Consider the following 26245-nt stretch of genomic DNA (forward strand, 5'->3'; position numbering starts at 1 on the left):
ATTCACTGGGGCTCTGACTGGGGACCACTGGACATAATCCAACCCACAGGCCTGCTGATTGGAGGGACACTGGTTATGTGCCAGCCCACAAATCTACTGACTGGACGACACTGGCTATGATCCAAGCCACGGAGCTGTTGACTGGGGGGGGAGGTGGTCACTTCCATTCTTGGTGCGTGCTGCACAACTTTAGTCTCCAGAGCTCTAGAGCTCTTTAAATGATTAGGCCACCTGTGTGACCACTTCCAGGCCATCACCAATCAGAAATTTAAGACTGCCAAGTCAAGTAATAGTTAACTACAAGATGTTGGAGAAAGAAATTAACTCAAAGCAGTCTGGTTTATATATTTCATGCCAGTATTAACCCAGTATTCAAAATAATCCCCAAGCAGCCGCCTCGAAAGAGCATGTTTGCCCTTAGTCTGATCGTGTAACGGCATCGAATGCCGGCACTCTCGTCTAAGCCAGGAAAAGAGGCTCTAATTTTCATGCCGACTCAACCCACGAATCTCTCTATTAAGGAAAAGGAAACTTCAGTAAAATACCCTTCCCATATAGGGCTGAAGAATTGTGCAGTTTGCGCTTATAAAAAACCTCAGCACAGCTTCGCACTTTCGGCTTCTCCTTGCGAGGCGTGTGACTTAACGAGGCGGTCCGTCAGAAGCCCACGAACGCGCCGTGAATCAGCGTGCTCTCTTGGACGGCGAATGGGGATAAAGATGCCATGGGAGGCAGCTGCAAGGAATCCGCCCCAGATACCCGACACACGGACGTTGGCAAATTCCGTGCACGGCTGCCTAAGAGAGGATCACACTCAGGAAAGCACTAAAAAGGCCAAAATAATGATCGGATTTGAACATTCCTTTCCCTGCCGTGCCAGAGGAGCAGGACCAGCGGGAGTCGACGAGCCCCGCCGTATCGATGTATGAACGTCCAGCATGTCCGCGGGCCGATCTGTCTCGGCTCCCACTTCGCTACATACGCCGATGCAATCCCAGCAGGCCACGGTACGGGCCCAAACACACCATGTCCATCACGCTGGGCCAATCACGCAAACTTGTTCTGTGCAAGAGAGATTTTTCAGAGGTACTGGAGGCAAGTTCAACTCGAAGGTCATTTTTAACAAGGCCGGTGAGGACTAATCTCATATGCGGTGACGTGATGGTCTTCCCCAGCTCACATCTTCAACCCTCAAATTCACCCCACTCTGATGCTGGACTATCCTTTCATCCAGGTTTTCTGATACTGGAATCCCCAAAACGACACTAATGCAGCGGAGAAGAGGACACGGAGGCTAAGATCCCCACCTGAAAGCACCCTACTGAAGGGTTTCTCAACCCACACCCCCAGGCAGCCCACATTTCTGCTCTCTCCCAGCTCCCAGTCAACCCCACATGCCACAGAAGGCTTAAGCAGAGCTTTAGGTAGGACAATATACACCGGCACACCAACCACCCTTTTCTTAGCTTACATACCACCAGCACTACTCTAAAACTGCTGACACCATGTAACCAGCTGAGGTTTAACATCCCTGTCCTACACCAAGTGCCCCCTGAACTGAAGGAGGCTGCCTACTGCATTTGTGAGGGTGGGGGGGGTTAACACTATCAAATCATCATAAGCAACCCGATGACTCTTCAGTGGAGAGTGGGCAGGTCAGCGCTGTCAGTCACATGGGTGGTGAGGGGTTTGTCGCAGGACTGACCTCATTCTACCCCGCCCTCCTCATATCTCCTCCAAGCAGCTCAAACCCCTGCACGCAGCCATGAATATTCACGAGAGGGCCTGCAACGCATTTTTTAAATCCCAAATGATAGATGGCGAACCGTGATTTCACAAGCATGCTGACTGTTATAACAATCAGGAGCAAACAAGCCGTGATCTGGCAGAAACGCATGAATATTCATGAGGCAGCAGCTTCGGCAGAACTGCGAAAGGCCCAGCAATGGCAAAGACAGGGAGGAGAATAACTGACTTTTCTTCAAACCTCAGTGTCCTGTTCATGGAGAGGTATAGAAGTACCTGAAGAGACCTACTACATTCTCCATGAGGTCATACTCAGGAAAGACCCAGCAAACTCTGCTGCCCCATCAGAGAACTTTACGACGATGAGGCCACCGACACACAACTGTGCTACCTGGCAGCCTTGTTCGTGTTTAAAGCCTTTGAGACTCAGCTCGGGTGGGAAAATGAGCTGTTGCATGTATGTACGGAGCATTGGCGGGGGGGGGGGGGGGGGGGGATTTGGTCCTTTTCGGTTAAAGGAGGACAGATATTGAGAACAGGTGAGTCATTCTGAGAGCTGCCATTTGCCATAGCAACCGCTACTGGACCTGCAGTCCATAGTTTGTAATCTCTCTTCCTGTCTCTAGTGGAAAACTCTTCTGGCTGAAGTCCTTATTGGCCGTCCTGCATCTCTGGGGGACTCTAGCTACTCCTGGAGCGTTCCTGCAGCAATCCTTCATACCTTGTGATGACCAGAATACACGTGATCTTTACACATTTCCCTCGTTGGCACAGATCGATGAGCTCGGCCAATCAGCACCCTTTTCATGTTTAGGGCTCTACGTCCTACTTTTTATCTAATACCCCAATGTGTTTCTTAAACAGCCATTAGGATGGAAAGAAAAAATAGACAGAAAAAAATACTTCTACTCCCAGAGGAAAAGCTTGGATTGAATGCAAAGCTCTTGATGTCATTGTGGCTGACGGAGCATTGAGACCAGGGACAGTGGTTTCATGAAAAAGGAAGTGGCACGCGCCAATCAAACACTTGGGTAAGGTGATGAGCGGAGACAGAACCACAGAGGAAAAAGATGAGGTTGGTGCTTAAATGCAGTAAACCAGGGCTCTGGGGTAAGAAACGGGAGGGGGAGAGGGGCTGTGGTGCAATAGTTAAGGAACTGGATGAAAAAATGCTGCTTGGAATTGTGGGAGGGGCCCAGACTTGCGTCATTATGCTAAACACTCGACCTGATTGATTTACAACAAATGCAAAGCTGAATGACCAGATCAAAAAAAACACGCTTTTAACATCTGCTAACCTGCCAAAGACAGCGAGGACATATACAGTGTGGTCTAAGGCTGACAACAGAGAAAGGCTTAACAGAAGGAGCCAGAAGAGACTCACTTATCAGGGTCCCTGGAGGCAGGCCGCCAGTGTCAGTCACGGTAGGTGCAAGGGATCTGCACATGTGCACGCGCGCACACACGCAGTAACACGCAGGCAGACGTCAGGCACACAGACGCTGCACATCTGGCCATTTGGGACTGATGACTCGCCGACGGCTGTGAGGTGCTGAGTGAAGGGGGGGAGGGGGGCCCTGGACTTCATCACGCGTCCGAGCTGCCCCGTCCAGCGGAAAGTGCCGGAGCTGGGAGAGCTGACTGACATAACCGCGTCCTCCGAGAAGATGAGTGACTCCCAACCAACATCTCTACACCGAAGGCTTTTCTGAAGGTTTTTTTTTTTTTTAAAACACAAATGTGGTGAGTCAGGAGCAAGCAGAACCAGCCTGAAAAGTGGACTTGCCTGCTCTCTTTCCAAATCCCCTCCGCCCACCTACTGGTGCTCAGAACCTGAATAATGAACACCGTGGTGCGTTAATTGAAAGTTAAGAAAATAAAAGAATGGGGCTGATGGCAGTAATATATTTTCTGCCGTTCGTGACATAGCGGCATATACAATTTAAAATGGTGCTTTGCTATACCTCTTATAACTTTAAATATCTTATTTATATAAGTATCTAGACCCCCAGTAGAGAGACTGTTCTGTACTGACATGGTCATAACTCATAATAATAAAAAATAAATGAGTCAATAACAGTAAAAAGCCAATAAAAAAATAAATACTAGAACACTAAAAGAACACAGACTACTGATGGTGATTCAACCCTAACAGACTCACATGACAACGAGAAAGGAATTAAGTGCAGCATCACTGCATTGTCACTAGAGCCTAAATTCTCATTGGTTTCACTCAAATAATACAATTACCAAATAGAACCATTTCTTATTTACGATTGATGAGTTCAGGTTACCATGGATATACATCCACTGAACCACGGGAAGCTGTCAAATGGACATATTCACCCTAGTACTGTCTGTTTGTAACAACACACACCCTCCCCCCCACACCTCCCACGAGGGGGCGGGATTCGCAGCAGACCCTGCGAAGGGACCATCACGCGGGTAACACAGATCGGCGGCTTAAGCAGCCCGACCCACAGCAACATCGTTAGCCGCTTCACACCCATGGATACCTGCCTATACTGACTGCACTTAGCATTCAACTGTTCTGGAGCCTCAAACTTGGTCTCTCCAACCCCACCATCCCTCCTGAAATGAAACCAAACTCAAGGTAATCTGTGCACAAGGCGTGGTGCCAGCCGTTAGCCTCAGGGAACACTCCACCCTAACCCTAAAAACCCCTCCAAACGAGCCTTCAGCAGAGGAAATGGAACTGTAAGCATTAAAGTGCCTTTCAGCCCGTTTAGACAGGATGACGACTCTTTGTTTGTCCAAAAATGTTTGAATAATGAGAGTAATATGCCAATGGGGACATGCATTCTGGTTTTAAAAGGGCGGCCAGTTCCCACCCAGAGGAAGCCTAAAGCCAAAGGCCCCGGAGAAAACCAAAGCTGGCCCAGAGAGAAATGAGGCAGGCAGGACCGTGACAGGCAGAGAGTGGAGGTGCGGGGACGGTTCATTCAGTGCGGAAGTGACACGAACACTGAGGGCCATTGAAGAGCCTCGCTGCCGGGAGGAGAGTGCAGCGGGCGGGCTGGTGGGCGCTCCCTCAGAGACGCCCGCAGCCGGTGCCCCTGCCGCCCCTGGCCGCTTAGGCGCTAAACGAGCTGAGAGATTTAGGATCACACTTGGACAGGGGAGCCAGGGACCGGGCAAGTACGGATTTTCCCTGTCACTCCTAAATCACGCGGCGGCCCCAGCTAAAAGCCCTGGGGGCCGGCCCGGTTCGGCGCAACCCGTCCGGGCGTAAGTCTGGAATCCATTAGCGCCAGGGGCTATCGTAGTGCTGGGAGAGTTCATTAGTGCTGCAGTGAAAAGGCAGCAACGAGTATGGATGCCGCTCCAGATGCACTGGAGCCTCAGAGCATCCAGTGCATCTTCGTCACCAAAACTTTTATATAGTTATACAACAACGCACATGTCATTTTTATGACATCATCTGGAGCCAAATGTAATAAGAGAGCACGTACTTGACAGCCAGGGAGCATATAAATGCAGATTCTCTTGAGGCATATCATAAGCGGGGGGGGGCTCATCTTGATGACACCAAGACCGCGCTGGAGTTACAGTTGCTCTCATGCCCGCCAATCTGCGTTTACAAAGAGGTCCCTGTTTTTTTTTTCCCCGAGACCAAAGACCAAATGGAGGAACCAGCCGGCCTCTCCTTCCTCTCATTTTGCCCTTACAGTCTGGCTTGCTAGTGTTTTTCCAGATGGATACTATACCTTGCATGGGACCAGATAGACTCATTTAACACAAGCATCCCGGAATATTGTTCTGCTTCATGTAAAACCGCTGGAAATAAACTCTCCTGTTATCAGGGGTCTTTCTCTTAAAATAGTCTTGACTTGTCAGGATTTTCCACAGCCTGTGGTCCCACACCATTACTTAACATTATGAGTGCTTCCCAACCCCCCCACCCCCCACTCCTAACTTGAGAAGCACGTCCAAAAAATGAGACGTACCTCTGGCTTAAAAGCAGCCCATTAACACATAGAGGCGGCCAGTGTGAACGCGCTGGCGTGAGGGCCGAGAGCTCCAGCTCCAGGTCCAGGAGAGGGTCCCGCAGCCCGGAGCTGACCTCCGCCATCGCCACACAGGCGTCGTTTAGGGCCGCGCGTATTAAACGTAACACTTACTCAAAGTGTTTGGGGGAAACTCTGCTGGGAGCTCAGCTGCGCTTAGGTCTCGCGGCCAATAATGTGTCCTTAAAAATCCAAGGAAGTGCCAAAAAACAGCGTGGCGAATTAAAAGGCACCTAAATCGCTGAAGCTCACCTGCAGGTCAATCTGCGAGAGCAAAATCCTCGGTCCCATCGCCCCGAACTGATAGGAAAACAAACAATTCTATTTTCGACGGGGCCGTTCGCTTTTTCCAGTGGGGCCTGTTCCCCACAGCGGCTGGCTGCATCTATCGAGCCCATTTTCTGTGAGCTCGGCCTGATAGAACCTAAGCAAACAGAGTTGGATTTGGCTGGCGCATCTACTGCTCGTCGGGATCCAAGGGAGAAACCAGAAATGTTAATGTGCCGGTAAGATGTATTTTTCTTGAGTGATGCGTCCCGCGAGAGGAGCCGACCTGTGGCTTTCGGGGGTTCTCGAAGGCAGGACGCTTCGCACGTCGCACTCAAAACAAGAGGCTGGGGGTGGGGGGGGGCTTTATGCGCCGGCGAAAACAAGCCCCGGGCGCATCCTTGACGGGACGTGCCAGCGGTTTCAGGAGGGAAGGTTGGGGTGGGGGAGATGCTGGCATCAAAGAAGGAGGTGTTGACACGGGCCCTTGACGTCTGAGATGTTAAACGACGAGCTGAGACAACTTCAGAGCGGAGTGCAAAACAAATCGCAGAACCATTTATAAGAGGGAGCATTAGAGCTGTTGGGCTCGCCCCCGAATTTGCCTTCACTCTTTAATGCTCACACTGGGTTTTTTCTGTTACTTACACAAGTCATTTATTCATACACTGGGGAACAGGGGGATTTTAGTTGAACTCCAGCATGTTTTTAAACGATTTTTTTTGCGGTTTCACAATCTATAAAGACTTTACATCTTAATGTCTTCCTCCTGACACGCAAAACACAACTGCAAACATCATACATCAGCTACATTTATACACACAACGTATGCGGCCCAATGAACGGCGAGTAAGCAATGAGATCGGGCCGAGTTTCGAAGTGCAACTTAACTTGGGTTAAATCGCTTCATTCCCGAAGTACCCCGAGTCCCGAATGCTGCTCAGCACCGAAAAACAGCACAAATCAAAGGACCCAAGACATCTGTGATCCTCCACGCAATATAATCCAACAATTCATGCAGTTTTTTTCCCCTCCTGGGTAAATTCTAAGGACAAAAATGTGAGTCTTTAAAGGAAACCCAGACCAAACGCTTCATTATGTTATGCCCAGAAAGAAGCATATTGACCATCAGGCCTCCAATGCTCACGTCTGTGCTGCTGTCCTTCCCGTTGGCCAGGCCCCTCCTGCCACCAGGCCCTCCTAAAGGTCCTGGGGGAGGCTATTACTTCAGGCAGTCCTGGGCGGCCCCCTTTTATGGGCGGCGTTCAAGGGCGAGTAACTGTCTGCTGAGGGCACTACAAACTGACCCCAGGAATGACAAGCGAAGGCCAAGGTCTATTTTATCCGTTTCCACCAAATGACGTGAGGCAACCATTCTGTAATGTCTACTTAACCCAAAAAAAAAATACCGGAGGCGGTAGGGGGAGTGCAACAAATTGTGTTACCATTTAATTATTTTTGATGATATTTGTGTGTGACTGTACTCATGTTCGCCATGCTAGATTTAAGAACAAGAAAATCTGGCAATTGGGTTGGAAACTCATCAGTTCATGCATTTTGTCAGATACAGAAATAGACACAGACCCGCCATTACGACTGAGCTCACTCCTACCCCCTACTGGTGAATACTGGCAAGCGGCGATCTCAAACCTCTCGGGATCTCTTCGCGCCACAAAGAAAGCGCGAGTTGGAGAAGGCCTGGTCTGGCTAGCTCCCACTCAGTTAGAGCCTTTCCTAAACCCGCAGTTTATTAAACTCTACTAGATAATGATGTTTAAATGCGGCCTGCTTCTGCCAGACAGCTAACGGGGCAGCGGCGGTTTGCGGAACCGGAAAGCAGAGCGCAGGCGCTCCGGCACTTACAGAGTTTGCTTCCCAGAGCTCCCTGGCGTTAGGAGTAGACTGGGAGAGATCTGATACGCACTAACTCCACCATGACTGTGACAAGATGGGAAATTTCCCCAAGAACACAAGAGAGACCTTCTTTGAAAACTGCGCCCCCCCCACATCATTCACAGTTAACTGAATAATTTATGAAACAGGAGCACAATACCTTGGCCAGAAGGTTAAAGTAAAAAGGACCTACAGCACCGATTGTCCTGGGCGGGGAATTCAGAGCTCTCGGCGGGGACACCCCAAGCATGTACAAAGGGCCCGAGGCCCGCCAAAAGCACACAGACAGGCATGCTAAGCCATCCCAGCAGAGGAGGAGAGAAAAAGCACAAAAAAGTATATAAATAAATAAAAAATCATCAAAGGAATCACCATCACACAGCAAAGAGATGTACGGGGCCAGAAACAGGGTCTTACAAATAAACAGCATCCAGGGCAGTATGAGTACAAAAGAACAAGACGACTCTGGTGTCAGTGGCATGATGTCTGAACAAGCAGGATTAACAAGAATACCACTCAAGAATAATTAAACTGCCTGAACACCTAGAGGGGGGGGGGATTGGGATTGCCCCGATCATCTAGACACAGTGTAACGTCCATTTTGACATTATCCCCCCGCGCCACATGGGAGGGGGGCAAAGTGTATGAAACTGTAGTGGGTGTCAGATAGTAATCATAGTAAAATGCTCGGGATGTAATGTTAATGGGCTGAGAGAGGTCTGTTAGTCTCTGCTGCATCACTTATGGGAAGCACCTGTAGGACTGGCTGCCAAAGGGGAACATGTGCGACCCCCCCCCCCCCACCCGTTCCACGTGCAGAACCATCCATCAGGAGTGTCAGTGCAGGGGGGCAACACGAGAACGCTGTTATTTCAGCACTGATATGAGGCGCTGGATGACAGCACCTTCCTTAAGAGGCCTGCACATTATGCTGCTTTGCTTTGATTTTCCTCTTCAGAAAATGAAGATCATAACAGAACAGGAATTGGTCCAAAAAGGAGTAATGGTGAGTGGATGCTAGGTGACAGTAGGAAGTCTTGGTATTAGGCCAGAATGGGCAGAATCATTCAAACACACTGTGCATTATTCTGAAACCTGGAATTAATCTATAAATGTAACCTTGCTGGTCATTTGCATACCCTGCTTTAAGGCCCAGAATCAAGCTCATTGTATCAACAATGCAAAGGCATAAAATTCAACTAAGGTTCAACAAAAGGAAAAAAAAACACCGAAAGAAGAAATAATTAAAGGAACTCAGGATGGAAACATCACAAGTGCTGTGCAACAACTGGAAAGAAGAAATGGAAGAATGGATTAAAAGAAATGCATAAGACAATATAAACTGGATTAGACAGATGGGCAGCAAGGCAGGTAAAATTCATGACAGATGAAGATGTCCAATCAAACGGCGAATCCGGCTTTACTTCCATTTAAAAACGTGCTCACCCTTCTGAACAAAATGGCTGCAAAAGAAGGGCATCTGATTGGCTATGCCCAAATGCCCTCCTCATCATCCTATTGGTTGAGAGATGACAAGGTTTGCCCAGTGCAGCATGTGATTGAAAGGAGAATTTGGTTAGTGTGAGACAAAGACGCAAGTCAAATGTCAGGGAATGCCATGTTGCATTACAGTTAAGCTTTTCTCTATCCATGGACTATTTCGGTTAAAAGTGGACGAAGACACAGCAAGCTGAAGTACAAAAATACGATTAGGTCAAAGGTACCTTCCTCTGAGACTGACAGGCTTCACTTTGAAATGAGCCTCAGAGCATCCAAGATCCTGAACAGAACAGCATGCAAACAGGAAAATATGTTCCCTGGGAAATGTAGGGACACAACCTGATCGTCACCTTGAGAACTCAAAATGAAAACAAAAGGCTTTGCAGTATACACAATCATCACGGCCGTTGTCTTCTGTCCCTGTTAGTTGTTAATATGTCAAAAAAGATAATAAGATGGACAGAGCGAGAGAGAGAGAGAAAGAGATAGGACTATCCCGTCTAGAAGTTCCTTAGAAGTCAAAAGGCTAGCATGCTAAAGTAATCTAACTTTCAGTGCTGCAGTATAAAAGAACAAACAGCCAGCAATGCCACTGGCCTGTAGAAAGAGAGGTACTTCCATGATTGGCCGACATTTACAATTATTTAGCAGTTGCTTTGGTCCAGAATGATGTGCAAGTGAGGATCAGAGAGCAGGCCCAGCCGGCACCCCTGCAGACATTGGGGTTAGGGGCCTCCATCAAGGGCCCAGTGGTGATAGGGTTATAGGGATTCAAACCCACGGCCTTCCAGGCACAGATACAGATCCCATAACCCATTGAGCTACACACCGCCCTGGTGGTGAGGGCGTGTGGCCGCATCTCCGGGCACTGGGTGTCGGAGGTACTGCACCGTGAAACGAGTGCGGCTCGGCCCGCTGGCAGAGGTAGGCCGCCTGCTCTGAGGTCTGGCCGGTCGCTCGGCAGCGCCGGGTCTTACGATTTATCCGTCTTCCCCCCACAAAATGTCACATAACCCTGAGAGGGAGGCGTGTCCACACTGCTCAGGCCAAGAAGAACCAGCTGGGCTCCTCTCTGCTCTGCTTAGATGGGCTGCCAGGTGAGATTACTTCAAGTCTATGGGGCATTAGGCACTGTATCATCGCCAAGGTGCCCAGCACCACATTTTAAGGAGGATCCATAGTACACCTGAGGCAGCAAAAGCATAAAACATTAATTATGGCTTACACAGTACTTATTTATAATGTGTGTTAGGCTGTAGTGCTCTGTTGAGCACTGTGCTATTCTGTTTTAACTTGCGGTGCTGTGTTGTAATACTGTGTTTTAATACTGTGCTTTAATATTGTGTTGTAATACCTTGCTTTATCTTATAGCACAATATCAGTATAGTTATAAGGCGCAATACACTGAGCACTGAAATACTCTTACACAGAAAAGTGATGAGGCCTAATTTGTTAGTAAACAGTTTCACACCCCAATGCAAAATAATAAGATGTTATAGCTGCATATTGTGTGTTTTACAGGTTGTGAAAGATGGAACTTCCTGTTGTGTAGCCCTGGCTGTAATAATTTTACATATTTAAAATCAAGACATGGCCTTCAGAAATGAAGTAAATATTAAGTGCTGCATAAAAACGGACAGATAAAATACACAGAAAGGAGGTAAACGCAAGTGAGAAAGAAGTGAAGGAGAAAAATAAACGGCAGACAAATGACATACCAGCTGTGTGTGTATGTCAGTGAGCCTTTGCGAAATCGAGCGATGCAGTTGGTCAGCTGGGCTCTCACCTGATCTGGAGAGGGTTTGTGATTGGTCTGATCGGAATGCGAAGAGGCCTTCAGGTGGTCATCTTCGTAGTTGTCGGCCATCAGCTTCATGCGATTTTGGGTCTGTTGTAGGGAGGGGGAGGGGGCAGAGCAAAGTTGGCATGGGTGAGGAACAGCCAGATGCACGTATCAATACGACAAACCAACTTGCCTGCTGGGCACTTCAAAACGTAACAGAGTCCTAGTTAAAATAAAAGGTAAATAGCCGCCGGTCGGAATCAATACGACCCGTTTTAAAAGTAAATCGACTGTGCGGCTTTTAGGCTTTAGGGGTAGAGAAAGAAATTTCATACATGAGTAATACTGCGTTGAAAAATTAGTACGAGAGCAAAGACAACGGAGGGCATCAGTAATCGTTAACTGCCAGTCCTTATTTGCAAGAACAATCCACCAAGAATCACCGTGGTAACCAGCTAGCTGCCGAGAGAGTGGACCACCTCCAGCAATAAAATCCAAATTACCCCTGGTTAATACCCATAATGCACCAGAGAATGTGGAACGTTTTCATTGGCAAGCAGGCATCAATCTGACCCGGCAATAGAACTAAATAAATCAATATGAAAGAAACAGAACAGAATGTATATTATATATATATTAAAGCACAAGCTGTATCCTTTTGCCCAAAGACAGAATATCCTTCTGAAATCTAGTCCTTAATGTGATAGGTTGGGCTCCCTCTGTTTAGTTTGCCTGCTCCGTCCTCGCCCCCCCCAAACTGAAACCCACATACCCCAGTGGTCCATCCAGGCTAATCTACCCCCCCGGTTTGGGATTTGGGGTCCTACTCCCAGCTCTTATACGGTCCACTAGATAAGACTTATGCAGGGAAAACAGCGGCAGACAGAAATTAATCTCATAATGACTTTTAACGCTGGCCGCTTGGCAGCTATCGCTGTTAATTACCTGGCGGGAAATGGCTGCAGTGGCTAAGGTTGGGGGGGGGTGGTGGAGGGAGGGCACACAGAGAGGCACAGTGTGACTCCAGGAACCAATATGGTGACATGTGGCAGGATGCCATCATTCTTTTTGACTGTTACCTCAGGGGCCCCTTTACTCTGACCAATGATCACCGAGGATACAGAGAGGAAGTAGTGTCTCGCGCTCATTCGCGCCCTCTGCGCTTGTCCAGCCAATGGGGAACACACTACCAACGGCTGGACATCGTAGCGTGCTGAAGGAGGACCTCTGGGCTTTGAGAGGGCTGCTGCTTCACACACAGATGCATGTAGCGAGAGAGACGGGGAAAGATGATAATACGATGGCCCTGAGGGAGGGGTTACACAGACCCCCAATCTTCAGTGACCGGGAGTATCGGAGAGATGACCAATGGCTATGTGTGGATACATCATCACTTACGACTAAAAAAAAAAAAAAAAAACAACTCTAAAAACTCCAACACTAATACAGTTATCACATCTGCCTTGACTCGTAGGTTATAGCTTCACCTACTGCGTCTCTAAATGGACAGAAAATGCGTCTGGGCAGGGGGGGAGGGAAGGTGGGTATGCGAACCCGACAGCTGGGAAAGCAACTCGCAACATCGATGCCCGCTAAGCAGAGGCTGTAATGCTACAACTCAGCCGGCGTTAGCCCCTGTACCAATTACCGTACCTGCGGGGTAGGGAATCAGCCCAATGAGCCAGATTAAGATCTGGCAGAAGCACGCTTCCGGAAGCTTAACAGGAACTGAGTTTCCTGGGAACTCAGAGGTGAACGTCTTGTACACGTTACGGCACTATGTGCTTGTAAATTTACCTTTAAAAATTCAGCATCATTATCCCCGAGCCCCACCTCACATAAGACAGCGTGACTTAGGACAATTTGTTCCACATGTTCTGCTGGTTCCCCTGTACACCCGGGCCATGATCCGGGCTTTGTCCCTGGAAGTCTGGGGCTTAAGCTCTGGGAGTTTTGAGACGTAAAGCCGAGCGTTGGAACAGGCCCGCTGAGAGGCTGTAGGCTTAAGGAACGCTTTCGCTTGCCTATGTCTAACCCCCCCCCCGCCAAACCCTGGCGAACCCCCCAACCCTCGTCAAAAACAAGCTTGCTTAAAATAAACACTAAAAACAAACAGTTTTCCTTTGCGGCACCAAAAGTTGGGCCGCGTTGCACCTGCAGAAGTCGTCCGTTTCTATTGGCTGGTGATGATGCACTGAACCACGGAAAAGAAAACACACGTTGAAAAAAATTGAAAGAGAAAAAAAAAACAGACACACACACACACCCATGTCGTTTCTTTTCCAGAGCGCCCAGGTCAGCCCCAGCAAGCCAAGCAGTCCGGCTGCCGGTGACACGGAACGCTGCGCTGGGTCTGGCCGCGGTAATGCGTTCGGCGCTCCAGTAACTTTCGGAAAAGTTTTACTCATGTTCGCGTCTGCGGGGATGGAGGCGCTGGTCACTGGCAGAGCTGACCATGTGCCTTCATTAACCGGCAAGGAGCAGCTGCTGTTAGTGGTAACGGCTTCGCTGTTAAACAATTAAAACGAGCACGATTCAGATCACTGCAATTCAATGGTCTGAGTTACACTCTACTAAGTGGTTCCTGTGTATCACTTCCCTCATCCAAAACGTCTGGAACACAACACACTTAGCTCGTTTTCAAGATTCTTTGTCATGCCTCCAAAATTCCTTAAAGTGACAGTAAAGAGCAGATTTGATACATTTTATGCTGATTTTTAAAAACTTAGTAATTCCGATTAAAGCATTCATAATTGCCTTTGGCAATTGCCGTTTTCCTAAGACTGATCACTGCTAACATACAGACACACAGCCCATTAATTTAGCTAATTTAGCTAGTTTGGTGGACGTGAAGATTACTTAAATTTGAACGCGCCTGAAATGCAACCCGGCATTGAATAGGAGCCCTTGCGCGTCGCCCTCCCTACTTTGGGTGGCGACATGCTGTGTGAAGGCGAGAGCATGCAGACGTGGACAAATTGCTACAAAACGCCCATCTGTGCCCTCTGACCCCAACGAGTCCTGTTGACTCCATCACTGACGTCACTTACTTTCGTTAGCGCGAGCGCCTTAAAACTTCCAAGTGTGTTTTGGCCAGAAACCCGGCAAAACCGCGAGCGTGCCATCGCACACCGTCCTGCGACAGAGACAGGCCAAATTCTGGAGCAGGGAGCCTAAGAGACCTCGTTGGAAGGAAAGGCGTCGGGTCGATAAACGAAACCAGAAGGAGCGGGCAGACGGGGCGAGCCGGAGTAGCGGAGCGGGGAAACCGGATCCCACTTCTGTAACCGTGGGGGCTTTTCTCTGGGGGCAAGGTTTATGAACTCCAGGCACTCGGAGGCCCGGCGTCAAGGTGCTGCAACGGCGGTGGTGGCAGAGTTTTCTCACGAGGAGGCAGGAGTCCTGGGGGAGTGGCATGCGTCCGCCATAATTCGGCCCAGAAGACGGAGAAGTATAAGGAGCACGACAGCGGGGTTGGCGGGACCCGGCGGAAGGGTGGGGGCAGGGGTAGAGGGTGAGAGAGAGAGATGTTAATTCGGTTACAGAGCTCTCTCACTCTCAGACCCCGTCTCCATCCATCTATAATATAATTTACAGTGAAAGATGATGCCTGCTCTGGCTGGTGGCGGGGTGGGGCGGGGGGGGTGTACAGAGTGTCCGAATCCGGCCCCTGGTGCGGAGTCAGGCCCCTTCAGGAAGCACAGCATACGAGGGCTCATACGGCAAGTCCGCAAAGTGGAAGCGGACACACGGAGTCGATTTCTGATTAATTAATGAGACAGCGGGGGGAGCGGTGTTAATAATGGTTAACGAGCTTTCTCCACATCCTACCGGTTCTCCGCTCTCCAGCCCTGACGGATTCTTGCAGGAGGCCAAGGGACAGTTACCCCAGAATTCTCCTCCCACTCTTGTTCACCCTCCCCCATCTTTATCTCCCCTTCGCTCCACAATCTCAGAGCAGCGTGGACCATAATTCACTGGAATGCTGACCTCACTTTTATGGTTTCTGTTCCAACTGTGGAAATCATTTGCTCGGTTAATCTAATCATCCTCGCAATTATTTCACTCCTCTACAACAGAGGCCCCTCCACATTTTATATATGCTGAGGGAATAACATCGATTGCTAAAAGTATACCGATGCAAGAGGGGAAAAGTACTTTAAAAAAGCTCATTATGACTTGCCATCAGCAAATCACAAAATGAAGGTGATCAAGGATCCTCTTCTGAGTAAACGCAGCAGGGAATGTCACAGTAGGTTATGTACTTCAGAGGAAGGCTACTTCACGTAGCTTCAGGAATTATCCAGTTATACAACAGCTAAAGAAAAGTAACCTGAAATTATCTGTTGTCAAGGCTAAGAGGACACGCTAGGCATCTAAATAATACATCAAGAAGACAAATAAAGATGTTCTATGAATTTATGGTTTCCCAAGCAGATTCTGGCAAAACCTTCATTCATATGTGACCTCTGACCTCCTCCCATGTGTTGCCCACGATGTCTCTGTCCCTTTCTCCGGGCCAGAATGGCGGCAGACTTCAATGGCAGCGGATGAATGTCTTTGGCTTTGTAGTACTGTAAGGCGCACATTTTTCAGCGAGACCTTCTGCGGGCGTGGGAGTGTGCTGCGGAGCATGCAGGGGGAAGTGACTTTCACATTAAGGGAGTGGACGGCCCTTCCTGCTTTAGGTCTGGTGTCAAGACAACTTTCTGAGAGAGGCCCGCCAGTCCCAGCTGTCTCGCATGCCATTTTTGTGCAGGGCTGTCAAGAGAAATTTGTCGTTTACACTTTTTCTTTGGGGGGGGGGGGGGGTGATCACTGTACTTGTTTGTACTGATGAACCTATGACATGCAACAGGCTTCATCTGGTGTACCACGCATGGGGGGGGTCACGTTCCTCCAATGAGAAATGTGATCCCTACCCCTGACAGAGCGACAAGCTGCATCACCTTCCAGAAGCTTCTCTCTGTAATTAAGGTTGAGCGACCTCTGTGTCCCAGGTGGCTTCGAGAACAAGTTTGGGGAGAGACTGCCAGTCACATACCACTCTGACGTCTCCTCCCGTGTCAGAGTAGAAGTTGCTACACCAAGACTGTGAGCAGACCGACAACCACCACGGTGCCAGAACATGTGCACACACATACAGAACATGTGGTAGCTTCCGGTATCCCGGGTGATGAGTCATCATGGTACGTGATGCGCGTATCTGTCCGCTAGCTGGCCGCATGCACACAGAGGGCCTGATGCTGGCCGGCTGTCAGTGCCTTAAGTTACCGATTTAATAAGGAATTCGATACTCCCATCGTGCCTAACGCCCCGCCCCCAGACACACCTCCGAACCTCCAACACAGTCGTTGTTGGGTTATGGACCACCAGGCACCCCCTTCAGCATGTGCAAAATGACATGTTTGCTTTTGCCCACCCCCTCATTTTCCTACGCTCCCCCCACAATGGTCCTGGTCCTGTAGGCCCGGCTTGAATTTAAGGCCCGCAAGGCTTTCAGGCACAGTTAGCGGCAGCCTCCCGGGGGCCTTATGAGTTTTATTTATTTTTACTCTTCATTATTTATTTTTACAGCCTAAATATTCTCTTGTACAGCCTGTTAAATCTCCGCCGGAAGGCCAGTCTCTTCACAAACAGGTTGTTTTTTTCCGCTTTACTTTCCTCCTTCTCTCGTTACCCAGGAGGCTGCAGGACGGGGCCCCCCTACATGCCCGTCGCCTTGTCTTCTTGAGACCTGATGGCGGTGGTGACACACGCCCCGCCGGAGGCCTCCCTCGCGTGAAACAGACAGGCCTGTTACAGCTAAACGGCAGCAGAGGTCAGGTAGAAACCGAGACTCGGGGCCCAACACAAACAGGTCGTTTCAGCGGATGGAATTACTGACGCCACTGCAGGGCTTGTGGGAACCGGCGCTGGGCTCCGTCTTGAGGTTAGCATACTGCAAACAAACTTTTTTTTTTTGTAATTTTAAATACAACTCCCAACTGACTTGCTAAAAAGCAACTAGGCTTCAATCATAGTGGGTCACTGCCCTCAGCAAGCAGCTGGGCCTAAGCGATCCAGAACATACAGTCCCCTGCTGCCCCCCCCCAGGTAAGAAGGGTGCTTACTTTACATTGCATTTCAGTTATTTATCAGACATTATTATCGAAGGTGACATATACTTTTGAAAAAGCAGGGTCCGACTGCATTTCCCAAAGGAGAGGAATGGATGGATGGATGGATGGATGGACAAAGGAAGTAAGTAAAGTATCTATCTATCTATAAGTTTTTGTCTGTCTGTCTGTTTGTCTGTCTGTCTATTCATCTGCCTGACTATCTAGCCCCTGGAGCAACTGACTTATTATTATTATTATTCTTATTGATCCTTAATTGTCCCGGTGGGCAAATTCTTTTTTACGCCTCCCTCAACTTGTGCTTTGTAGAGCCTAGGGAGCTGGGGGTTAAGGGCACCCACCTGAACACCGACACAGCGTCCTAACGCAGAGCCACACACTGCCCCCTTAGCATCAGGGCTCTCCCTCCCACCAGACACTACTTCCCAGCTCCATTAGCTACAGTCCCAACACCAGCACGACACAGCGGTGCCCTATAATGCGCAAATGCATAAACAACCACACCGACGGAGGCCAAAGGCAAGGGGGGAGGGGGGCGGTGAGCAGATCGGAGCACCGAGATCCTCGGCGGGAGTGAGCGAGTCTGGCACTTTGACATGCCAGCGCTCCCTGAGGAAGGAGCTAAATATATCCTGTGGCTGGATCAACGTCAGGCTGGGCGGGATGTCACTGAGCAACGCCGCCCCGGAGCGGGTCTGAGTCAGGCAGCACCGACTCCTCGTCTCTGCTGTCATGGCGAGGACGGTCACAGGTGCAGCCACACGGATCCTGAGCACACACACGGACACAAGCTGACAAACGGCGGGCCTGGGAAAAGAGGGGATATCTCGGGCGTGATCCTTCAGACGGGGGGTGTAGGGGACCACCATCCCAGGCAACGCGGGACAGCGACGACTCTGGGCCGCCAGGATACCGGCAGGCATAACAAGACGTTAAATGTGGGGAGGGGGGAGGGAATAATCATCCGTATCGCAATTGGCCATTATGTCCGTTCCTGGGCCTTGGGCATAGCGCCGTCTTACACATGTTAAGACGTAAATTTCATACATATTATCATTGATGGGGAACCGCAGGAGCTGCCCGGGAAGGTGAGAGAGGCTGGTGCCGTGAATCAGGACCCACACGGAAGCTACCCAAAGTCCCCCCACGCGGCCCCAGCCTGCATGGTGAGGGGGCCCTGCTACACTCCGACCCCAAGCCTTATGGTCCCCCCCCCCAAGCCCTGCTTCTCATTACAGGCTGCAGATAACACCCCCCTGCCCCCACCCCCCATACCCGATGACTTATGGGTGAAATTCAAAAATTTCTACAAGCCCTTTAAGAGTCACCTGATCAATTACTATGCAGCAGAAAAAAAGGGGGGGGGGGGGGTCACCACCCACCATGATCCAGCACAGCTTTCTGGGCGAAAGTGCTGGTCCCCCCAGGGGGGTGTGGCTGACTCACGAGAAACATGATGAGGCGGCAAAGGCAACTCATGGGCAGCAGAGTTTATACATATACGTGTGGGTGTGTCTGTCTGTATGTCTGTGAGTGAGGGAGGGAGAGCCCACCATGTCTGCACTGCATATTAGGGAGGAATCACATTCCACAGCTAATTATGCCATGAATCTCAGGCTCTTGATGCACAGCTTGTCTCAATTGTAATCAGTGAGCTGGGAATCTATGGGGCCGCCTTCAAACGGGGTCTTGTTCACCGTTTCTCCTCCAAGTTTTCGTGCTCGTAATAAACCTTCAGGAGAACATTGGCAGGTATCATGCGGTGTTCTGACACGTCTGGGAACTTCTCGTGGGAGGAGGACCAGTGGCTCCTTTAAATCCAGGCCTCTTGTCCTTCTCTGAACACCCAAAACACCTTGGTTCCAAGCCCTTTGCTCCCCCCTCCCGCTACAGGTAAAAGCCTTTTAGCATCACACACCACAGCTCGCTGAGGCTAGCTCTACCGGGTGCATCACACTACGGCTGCCTGAGGCGAGCTCTACCGGGTGCATCACACTACGGCTGCCTGAGGCGAGCTCTACCGGGTGCATCACACCACGGCTGCCTGAGGTTAGCTCTACCGGGTGCATCACACTACGGCTGCCTGAGGCGAGCTCTACCGGGTGCATCACACTACGGCTGCCTGAGGCGAGCTCTACCGGGTGCATCACACCACAGCTGCCTGAGGCGAGCTCTACCGAGTGCATCACACCACGGCTGCCTGAGGCGAGCTCTACCGGGTGCATCACACCACGGCTGCCTGAGGCGAGCTCTACCGAGTGCATCACACCACGGCTGCCTGAGGCGAGCTCTACCGGGTGCATCACACCACGGCTGCCTGAGGCGAGCTCTACCGAGTGAATCACACCACGGCTGCCTGAGGTTAGCTCTACCGGGTGCATCACACCACGGCTGCCTGAGGCGAGCTCTACCGGGTGCATCCCACCACGGCTGCCTGAGGCGAGCTCTACCGGGTGCATCCCACCACGGCTGCCTGAGGCGAGCTCTACCGGGTGCATCCCACCACAGCTGCCTGAGGCGAGCTCTACCGAGTGCATCACACCACGGCTGCCTGAGGCGAGCTCTACCGGGTGCATCCCACCACGGCTGCCGGAGGCGAGCTCTACCGGGTGCATCCCACCACGGCTGCCTGAGGCGAGCTCTACCGGGTGCATCACACCACAGCTGCCTGAGGCGAGCTCTACCGGGTGCATCACACCACGGCTGCCTGAGGCGAGCTCTACCGGGTGCATCACACCACGGCTGCCTGAGGCGAGCTCTACCAGGTGCATCACACCACGGCTGAAGAGGCGAGCTCTACCGAGTGCATCACACCACAGCTGCCTGAGGCGAGCTCTACTGGGTGCATCACACCACGGCTGCCTGAGGTTAGCTCTACCGGGTGCATCACACCACAGCTGTCTGCTCTCTTTTTGTCTCCCAGAGGCCTCTTGGTTAGTGAGAATGTACAGGCCACTTGAGGCAGGAGGTGGGGGGTTTTGTTGCCATGACACCCATTTCCTCTGGAATGCGAGTGTGGTCCAACTGATAGCAGGCTGCCAATCACACATTCAGAAAGGGAGACACCCCAGGCTTGCAGCAAAGGGCTACAGTAATTTCGAAGGTACATGCAGTGTCAGTGGAGATTTTTGACGAGTGAAGGTTCACTTGGATTTTTGTTTTTTGTATATGTGCATGAGTTTGGACTTCTGACGTTAAGTGTGTGAGTCTGGCTGAAAGTAGATATGTTTACGTGGTTTGTGCGTCTTCCTGTCATGTGCCCATGTGGTCGCGTGCGTCAGGGGGCGTGTTTACAGGCCGGCCTGGTAGTGAGGTGAGCTGGGCCGTGTGTTTGTTTGGCCTGTGAGTGGCTGCTCTGTCTGTGTGTGTGTGTGTGAAGCGTGTTTGTGTTTCGGTCGTGCGTGAATGCTCGGATTGGTGCTGTAACAGCGTGTGTCTGTGTGCGTGTGTGTGTGTGTGTGTGTGTCTGTGTGTGTGTGTGCCTGTGGACAGTCTGTGGCACTGAGAGGAGGAGCTGAATAATCCTAAAATTACCTTCCCCGGCAGCCCTGTGGCTTGACATCTGCTCCCTGTTAGCTTTCGCGCTCTCTCACTACGCCTCCCTGTATGTCCTCCTCCCTTTGGAAATGAGACATCAGCCTCATTGCTCCCAGGCCAGACAGTGAGAGAGAAGGTGGACGAGGAGGTGCTGGGGAGGGGGGGCACAGTGCTGCCCCCCCCCAACCCCAGCATGTATCTCCATCCCTGGCGGTAGGCCACACAAGCACATAACAAATGAGTGCAAAGGGAAACAGGCATTGTGGGGGGCAGCCTTGGAAGGACCCGAGTCCATAACCAATGGTGAGTCCCAAGGGCAGCGGGTAGCCTATCAGCAGGCAGCACTGCGTGATAGGGACCCAGGCAGGCTCACCTGCTGTTTCAGCTGCTGTACCAAGCGGTCCTTCTCCCGCTTCAGCAGGGCCACCTCTTCCTGCGTCTTCTTCTTCTTGGAGGACGACAGCTCCAGGAGGGCGATATTGGCATCCTTCTCACTGATGGCAGCCAATAGTGCCTCCTGCCTGTTGGAGGGGGGAGGGAGGGGGTCAGTGCAGGCGTGGTTTACCGAGGCGCCATCCCACACCCAGAACGGTTTGTGCAGGAACGCCAGACGGCCGCAGGTGGACGACCTCAGCTCGATAAAATATACAAGTCTTTAAAAAAAAAAAAAAGAAACAAAAAAAAAAAAAAAACACAAGGGGCCAAATGAATGATGCTATTAAAGGGACGGGCGTGAGGAACCCGCTACCCCGTGCCCACGCGCGATGCCCAGCACCGCTGCGCCGCGGGGCCTCGCCCCAGCTTGGCAGCGGATGTGGAAACAGACGCGGCACCTGATTAACGGCTGATGCCTTGGAACACGGCAAGAAGCCGCATGACGAGATCCAGAGTGGCGGAGGGGCGGGAGCACAGGCTGGAGGGGCATCGCAAGCGGAACGTGACGCAGGCGAGATAGTGAAGCCTTCAGCAGCACAGCCCCTCAGCGGGAGACTTTTGCACGTTGACCTATAGGTGCGACACACTCCGATTACAGACAGTGCAGCTTTGAGCTCCGCCCCACCCCCCTACCCCCCACACACACACACACACACGTACGCAAACCCCCCCCGCTTGGATGCAAGGTGTACGGACAAGCCAGCTGCCACGGCCAAGATCATTATGCATGGCTTTTTAATGGCAGGTAAACAAGCTGAACAGAGTGGCCATTATTTTGCCTCAGAACATCAGAGTTATTTAGATGCGAGGTGGGGTGGGGGGGGATTATTCAACCACAAGGCTGTTTGACTTGCTATACCATTGAATGAGGTAGCAGCGTGGCCACCCACCACCGGAACCGGAGGCCTGAGGGGGGCAGGCCGGAGAGGGAGGGGGGCCTTCCCATCAAAGAGCTGGAAGCCACCCTGTTGCTGTAGGAAGGGCCATCCTAAGGTTTCCTTAATACCTCAGCATGTTAAATGAGGAAAACGTTTCCAAATGCCCCGAGTGCCCCTCAGCTGGTGGCGGGGGGCAATCAGGTTTGAGGTGGGCGGTTAATGCAGGCATTCCAGCTCAGGAACAACAACATCACTTGCAGTTCTCACCACCCACCACACAGAGACAAAATGGCAAATAACCCTAAAGTTAACACCCTAAACCCGGTTCAACAGTTCCAGTCATGGGGGGCTAGTTTGCAGATTTCCCTGTTCAAAAACACCTTATTCAGCTAATTGCCAGATTTACAAGGTGTGTTTGACCCCTAAATCCTCACTCACCCGGAGAGCAGAACCAAGGCCCTGAACAAACAGCCTGGATACTCACAGGCAGGCCCGTGACCAAACGAAAGGCCGCCTGCACCCGTGAACTCAACACCAACTGAACAGCTGAACACCATCACAGCAGAGGAGGAATGTGACTGAAGGCCAAAAGCACTGCCGACAGATGTAGAAGGTTAAAGGTCAAAGAGCTTCAACCTCTACAGGTAGCTGGATACTCAATAAAAGAAAATGTCATGTGCTAGTCTGGGGAGCTTCCTGCTTGCCACAGGAATCCGTAATTGGCCCAACCATAGGTTTCCTCTCCTTGCAGAGCTCTTCTATCTTCTATCTATTTCAGGAAACCTCCAGTAGGGCTGATCTGGAGCAGAGGCTCTTCCGTTACTGTGTAGCATAATGATGCACATTTGTGTGGAGAGACTCACAGCCATATTATCACCCCCTTCTGTTAAGTCAGAGGGTCCAGGGACACCACACAGATTCCCAGGAATCCTGGGACTCTGAGAGGGGAGGGCAGAGGGGAAGACGCCATGAACAAGACAGAGATGAGGGAAATGCCTTGTTAAGTGGCGACGGAGAGTCACACACAAGGGTCGGATGGCTAGTCTCTCAGCAGAAAAGAATGACGATTTGTGGTCAGCTTTCTTTCAACACTTGCAATTCCTGGGTCTGCAAGATGGTGGTCCATATAAGTGGTTTGGGGAAGATCCCTGGCTTGGACTAATCACCGCTTTAGGTTGGGTGTAGGATTGGGGACAGATTTAAGATTTAAGGTGGAGGCGGGCGGGATGAGTAGGGACGTGTGAATGGAAAAAAAGAAGCAAAGGATGTGGCCAGCAACATCTCTGCACACGTGAACCCAAGCAGACGTCAAAGGGCCGCAGGGGTCAGGACCACAGCTACGCCTTCTGGATGCTGGCCTGAGTCTTGCTCCTCACCTTCACCCATTTTACACCCTCCCCCACCCCATCACAGTCTCCTACATGACCTCCACCCTGTGGGTCATTTCCTGGCAGAGACTTGAATCACACATTCGAAGGAGAAAAACAAAATCTCAAGGCTACAAATTTACCGCCTCGTACTCTCACAGCCGTGGACTTTCGGACGGCCAATCGCTCAGCTTGCTTCGCTAATGGATCTACTGAAAGGGCAGCACCAGTCCAACCAGAAACGCCGCCATAAATTTCTGACTGCTTAGAACTGGCCGGGTACGACCCGTTGGAACCAAAATGACGCCACACTGGGCACAAACAGGTTAAAAACAGCTCATCAGCTGCACAAAATTAACTGTCCACCCTATCTGACACACTGCAGTTTGGCACATAAATATAATATATGGGGCAGACGTGTTAAACAAACGGAGCACTGGACGCCCCCCAAAACATAAAAAATAATAAGGCAGCTCTTTCTCTTTATCCGCTGGCAGGAAGCCACGTCTCGCTTTTCAGAAAGTGTGTTTCGGGCGGCAGATGTGCACCGAGCGAGGGCAGCAGGGGTGAGCATTAGAACGCAGCGATGGGCCCGGACAAGCCGAGTTCTGGTGCCGCCAAATAAGACCGCGAGCGACGGTTTGCCTGCCGTTAGCTGGCTTGCAGGACCATGTGCGCGCACCCGAATTCTCACAGGCGAGTGCGGTGCGCGCCTTGTTGTGTAAAGAGCGATCTCATAACGGTGAAAGGAAGAGGCTATCAAACATTAAAGCAGCCCTGCATCCCCAGAGGAGAACCACGCTCCAGATATTTTACATCTCAAATTTATATTATTGCTCTTAAATGAGATCATTATTTGGATATGAGGTTACGTCACCTGTGTCTATAGTGGCTCCTTAGCCTACAATCTGAACGCCACCTGCACAAACTGGGCCCGGTCTGCATACTCAGCGAGCAGTCCCTGACGGAGCACCAGTCAACATGCCGGCCAATTACTCATTCAATCTGGGGGGGATGGAGGGCCTCATAGGGCCTCTGAAAATCATCAGACATACAGGAGCTTATTCAAACAAACAAGTACATCTCCAACCATGATCCACAGCTGAGAACGGGAAACAAATTCATTTAAAGAGCCCTCGACCGACGAGTATGAAGAAGGGACTCTTTCGGAAAAACGGACGGGGCCCACTGACAGTTTGGAGTGATCTTCTGGGGTGGCGGACATCACAGGAATGTTAATGAGAGATATCACCTGCGCCTTGCTGTAGCACCAGAGGATCCACACTGGCAGCAACTCCTAGGCTGACTCAATGCCAAGACGACAGCGCTGATATGCCTGTGGAACAGCAGCCAGCATGATGGCCAGTGTGGGGGCGGGGGGTGGGGGGGAGGCTACATCCCAGGGGAGCTTCCTGCTTATCGACCCCCTTCAAGCTCTCAGCAGTCAGATGGCCCATCCTTAATTACCTGCAGCAGTGAGTGCCAGGGAGGAGCAAGATAGAGCTAAGTGCCTGATTCTGTGGCACTGGAATGAGAAGGGCGGGGGGGGGGGGGGGATCCCACTCCACCAGCCTCGAGGGACAACCGGCTTCACATCAGCTGGTGAGGGCAGGAAAGTGACACCCCAGCAGCAGACACAGAGTCAGAACGTGGCGATACAAGGCTGAAAGCCGTCGCTCATCGATTCTGTCACTCCCAGTCTGAGATCAGAATGTGTTCCGCTACCCACTCTGACCCCCAGCTGGCCAAATGATGAGAAAAATCGCATAGTTTTTCTCCTTGAACCGCACCTTTTCCAAGTGTGTTTGGCAGAAATCTAATTCCTTTCCTGCTCATTCATCAGTCATACATATCAAGAGGGTCCAGGTAACGTGTCTCCGCTGATCATAGCTTAAAGAAAACGGACACGATATCCGAGAGACATCGGGAATAATACCAGAGTGTGTGTGAAGGGGGAGAGTGAAAACAGTGTGATCAGGAGTGGTTTACACACATCTGGACTGCCGGTATGCCTCAGCACACACTGGCTGGCCACCCACTGTCACAGGGGTTCTGTATAAGTCCACTCACTCTCTTTCTGTTACACATAAACACACACACAAAACACACACATACATATAAACACATGTACAAACAAACAAAAATGCACAAACACATACAAATGCACAGTCCAAACAGAAATGCTCCACCAGGACATGGGCTCCATCGGGGAGGTAAGCGGCGGTGGGTTGTGGTGTCAAAGCCCCGGACCGCCGCGTGTGTGCGCCCACTGACATAAGCATGGAATGAAGCTCACACACACAGTATGGTGACCACAGGCTTTTCACGGTCTCGAGACGCCTCTCCACCCAGAGGAGTGCCGTCAAAACTGATATTTGCAAGTACGCAAATAAAAAGAACCCAAACAATTAAAAAATAACGACCTCATTTGGGGATTTGATTGCGTCACTGAGAGTTCAGATGAAAAGACGACTGCATAAAACGGCCTGTTTATGAGCGTCACACAATAGGCGAGAGAGCAGACCGCAGACCAAAATAAGGGTCCCCCTGGCGAATGTGTTTACTCACAGAACCGTGTTGAGCAAGGCCCGGCCACATGGCAACACTTCCCAAATACTGTCGGCTTGCCACACAACACGAAAACAAGAGACAGCATAATGAAATTTGGTGATACTGAAGAAAAATAATAATA

General features: G+C 50.8%; 1 protein-coding gene across 6 annotated transcripts in view; it reads right to left on the bottom strand.

Moving 5' to 3' along the window:
* The window catches only part of erc1b (ELKS/RAB6-interacting/CAST family member 1b), a 144646-nt gene that overhangs the window by 22001 nt on the left and 96400 nt on the right, over positions 1–26245 (bottom strand). For 4 of the 6 annotated variants that reach the window (XM_049007309.1, XM_049007311.1, XM_049007310.1 and 1 more), the window contains 2 exons: positions 21247–21394; positions 11221–11322 (listed from right to left, as the gene is read on the bottom strand). In XM_049007309.1, coding sequence (XP_048863266.1) covers positions 11221–11322; positions 21247–21394 — 250 coding nt within the window. Of the gene's footprint in view, positions 1–9380; positions 9450–11220; positions 11323–21246; positions 21395–26245 lie in introns of all 6 variants that reach the window. The other 2 variants (XM_049007313.1, XM_049007314.1) reach the window with 1 other exon arrangement.

Source organism: Brienomyrus brachyistius, chromosome 3 (genome assembly GCF_023856365.1).
Source record: "Brienomyrus brachyistius isolate T26 chromosome 3, BBRACH_0.4, whole genome shotgun sequence".
Lineage (NCBI taxonomy): Eukaryota > Metazoa > Chordata > Actinopteri > Osteoglossiformes > Mormyridae > Brienomyrus > Brienomyrus brachyistius.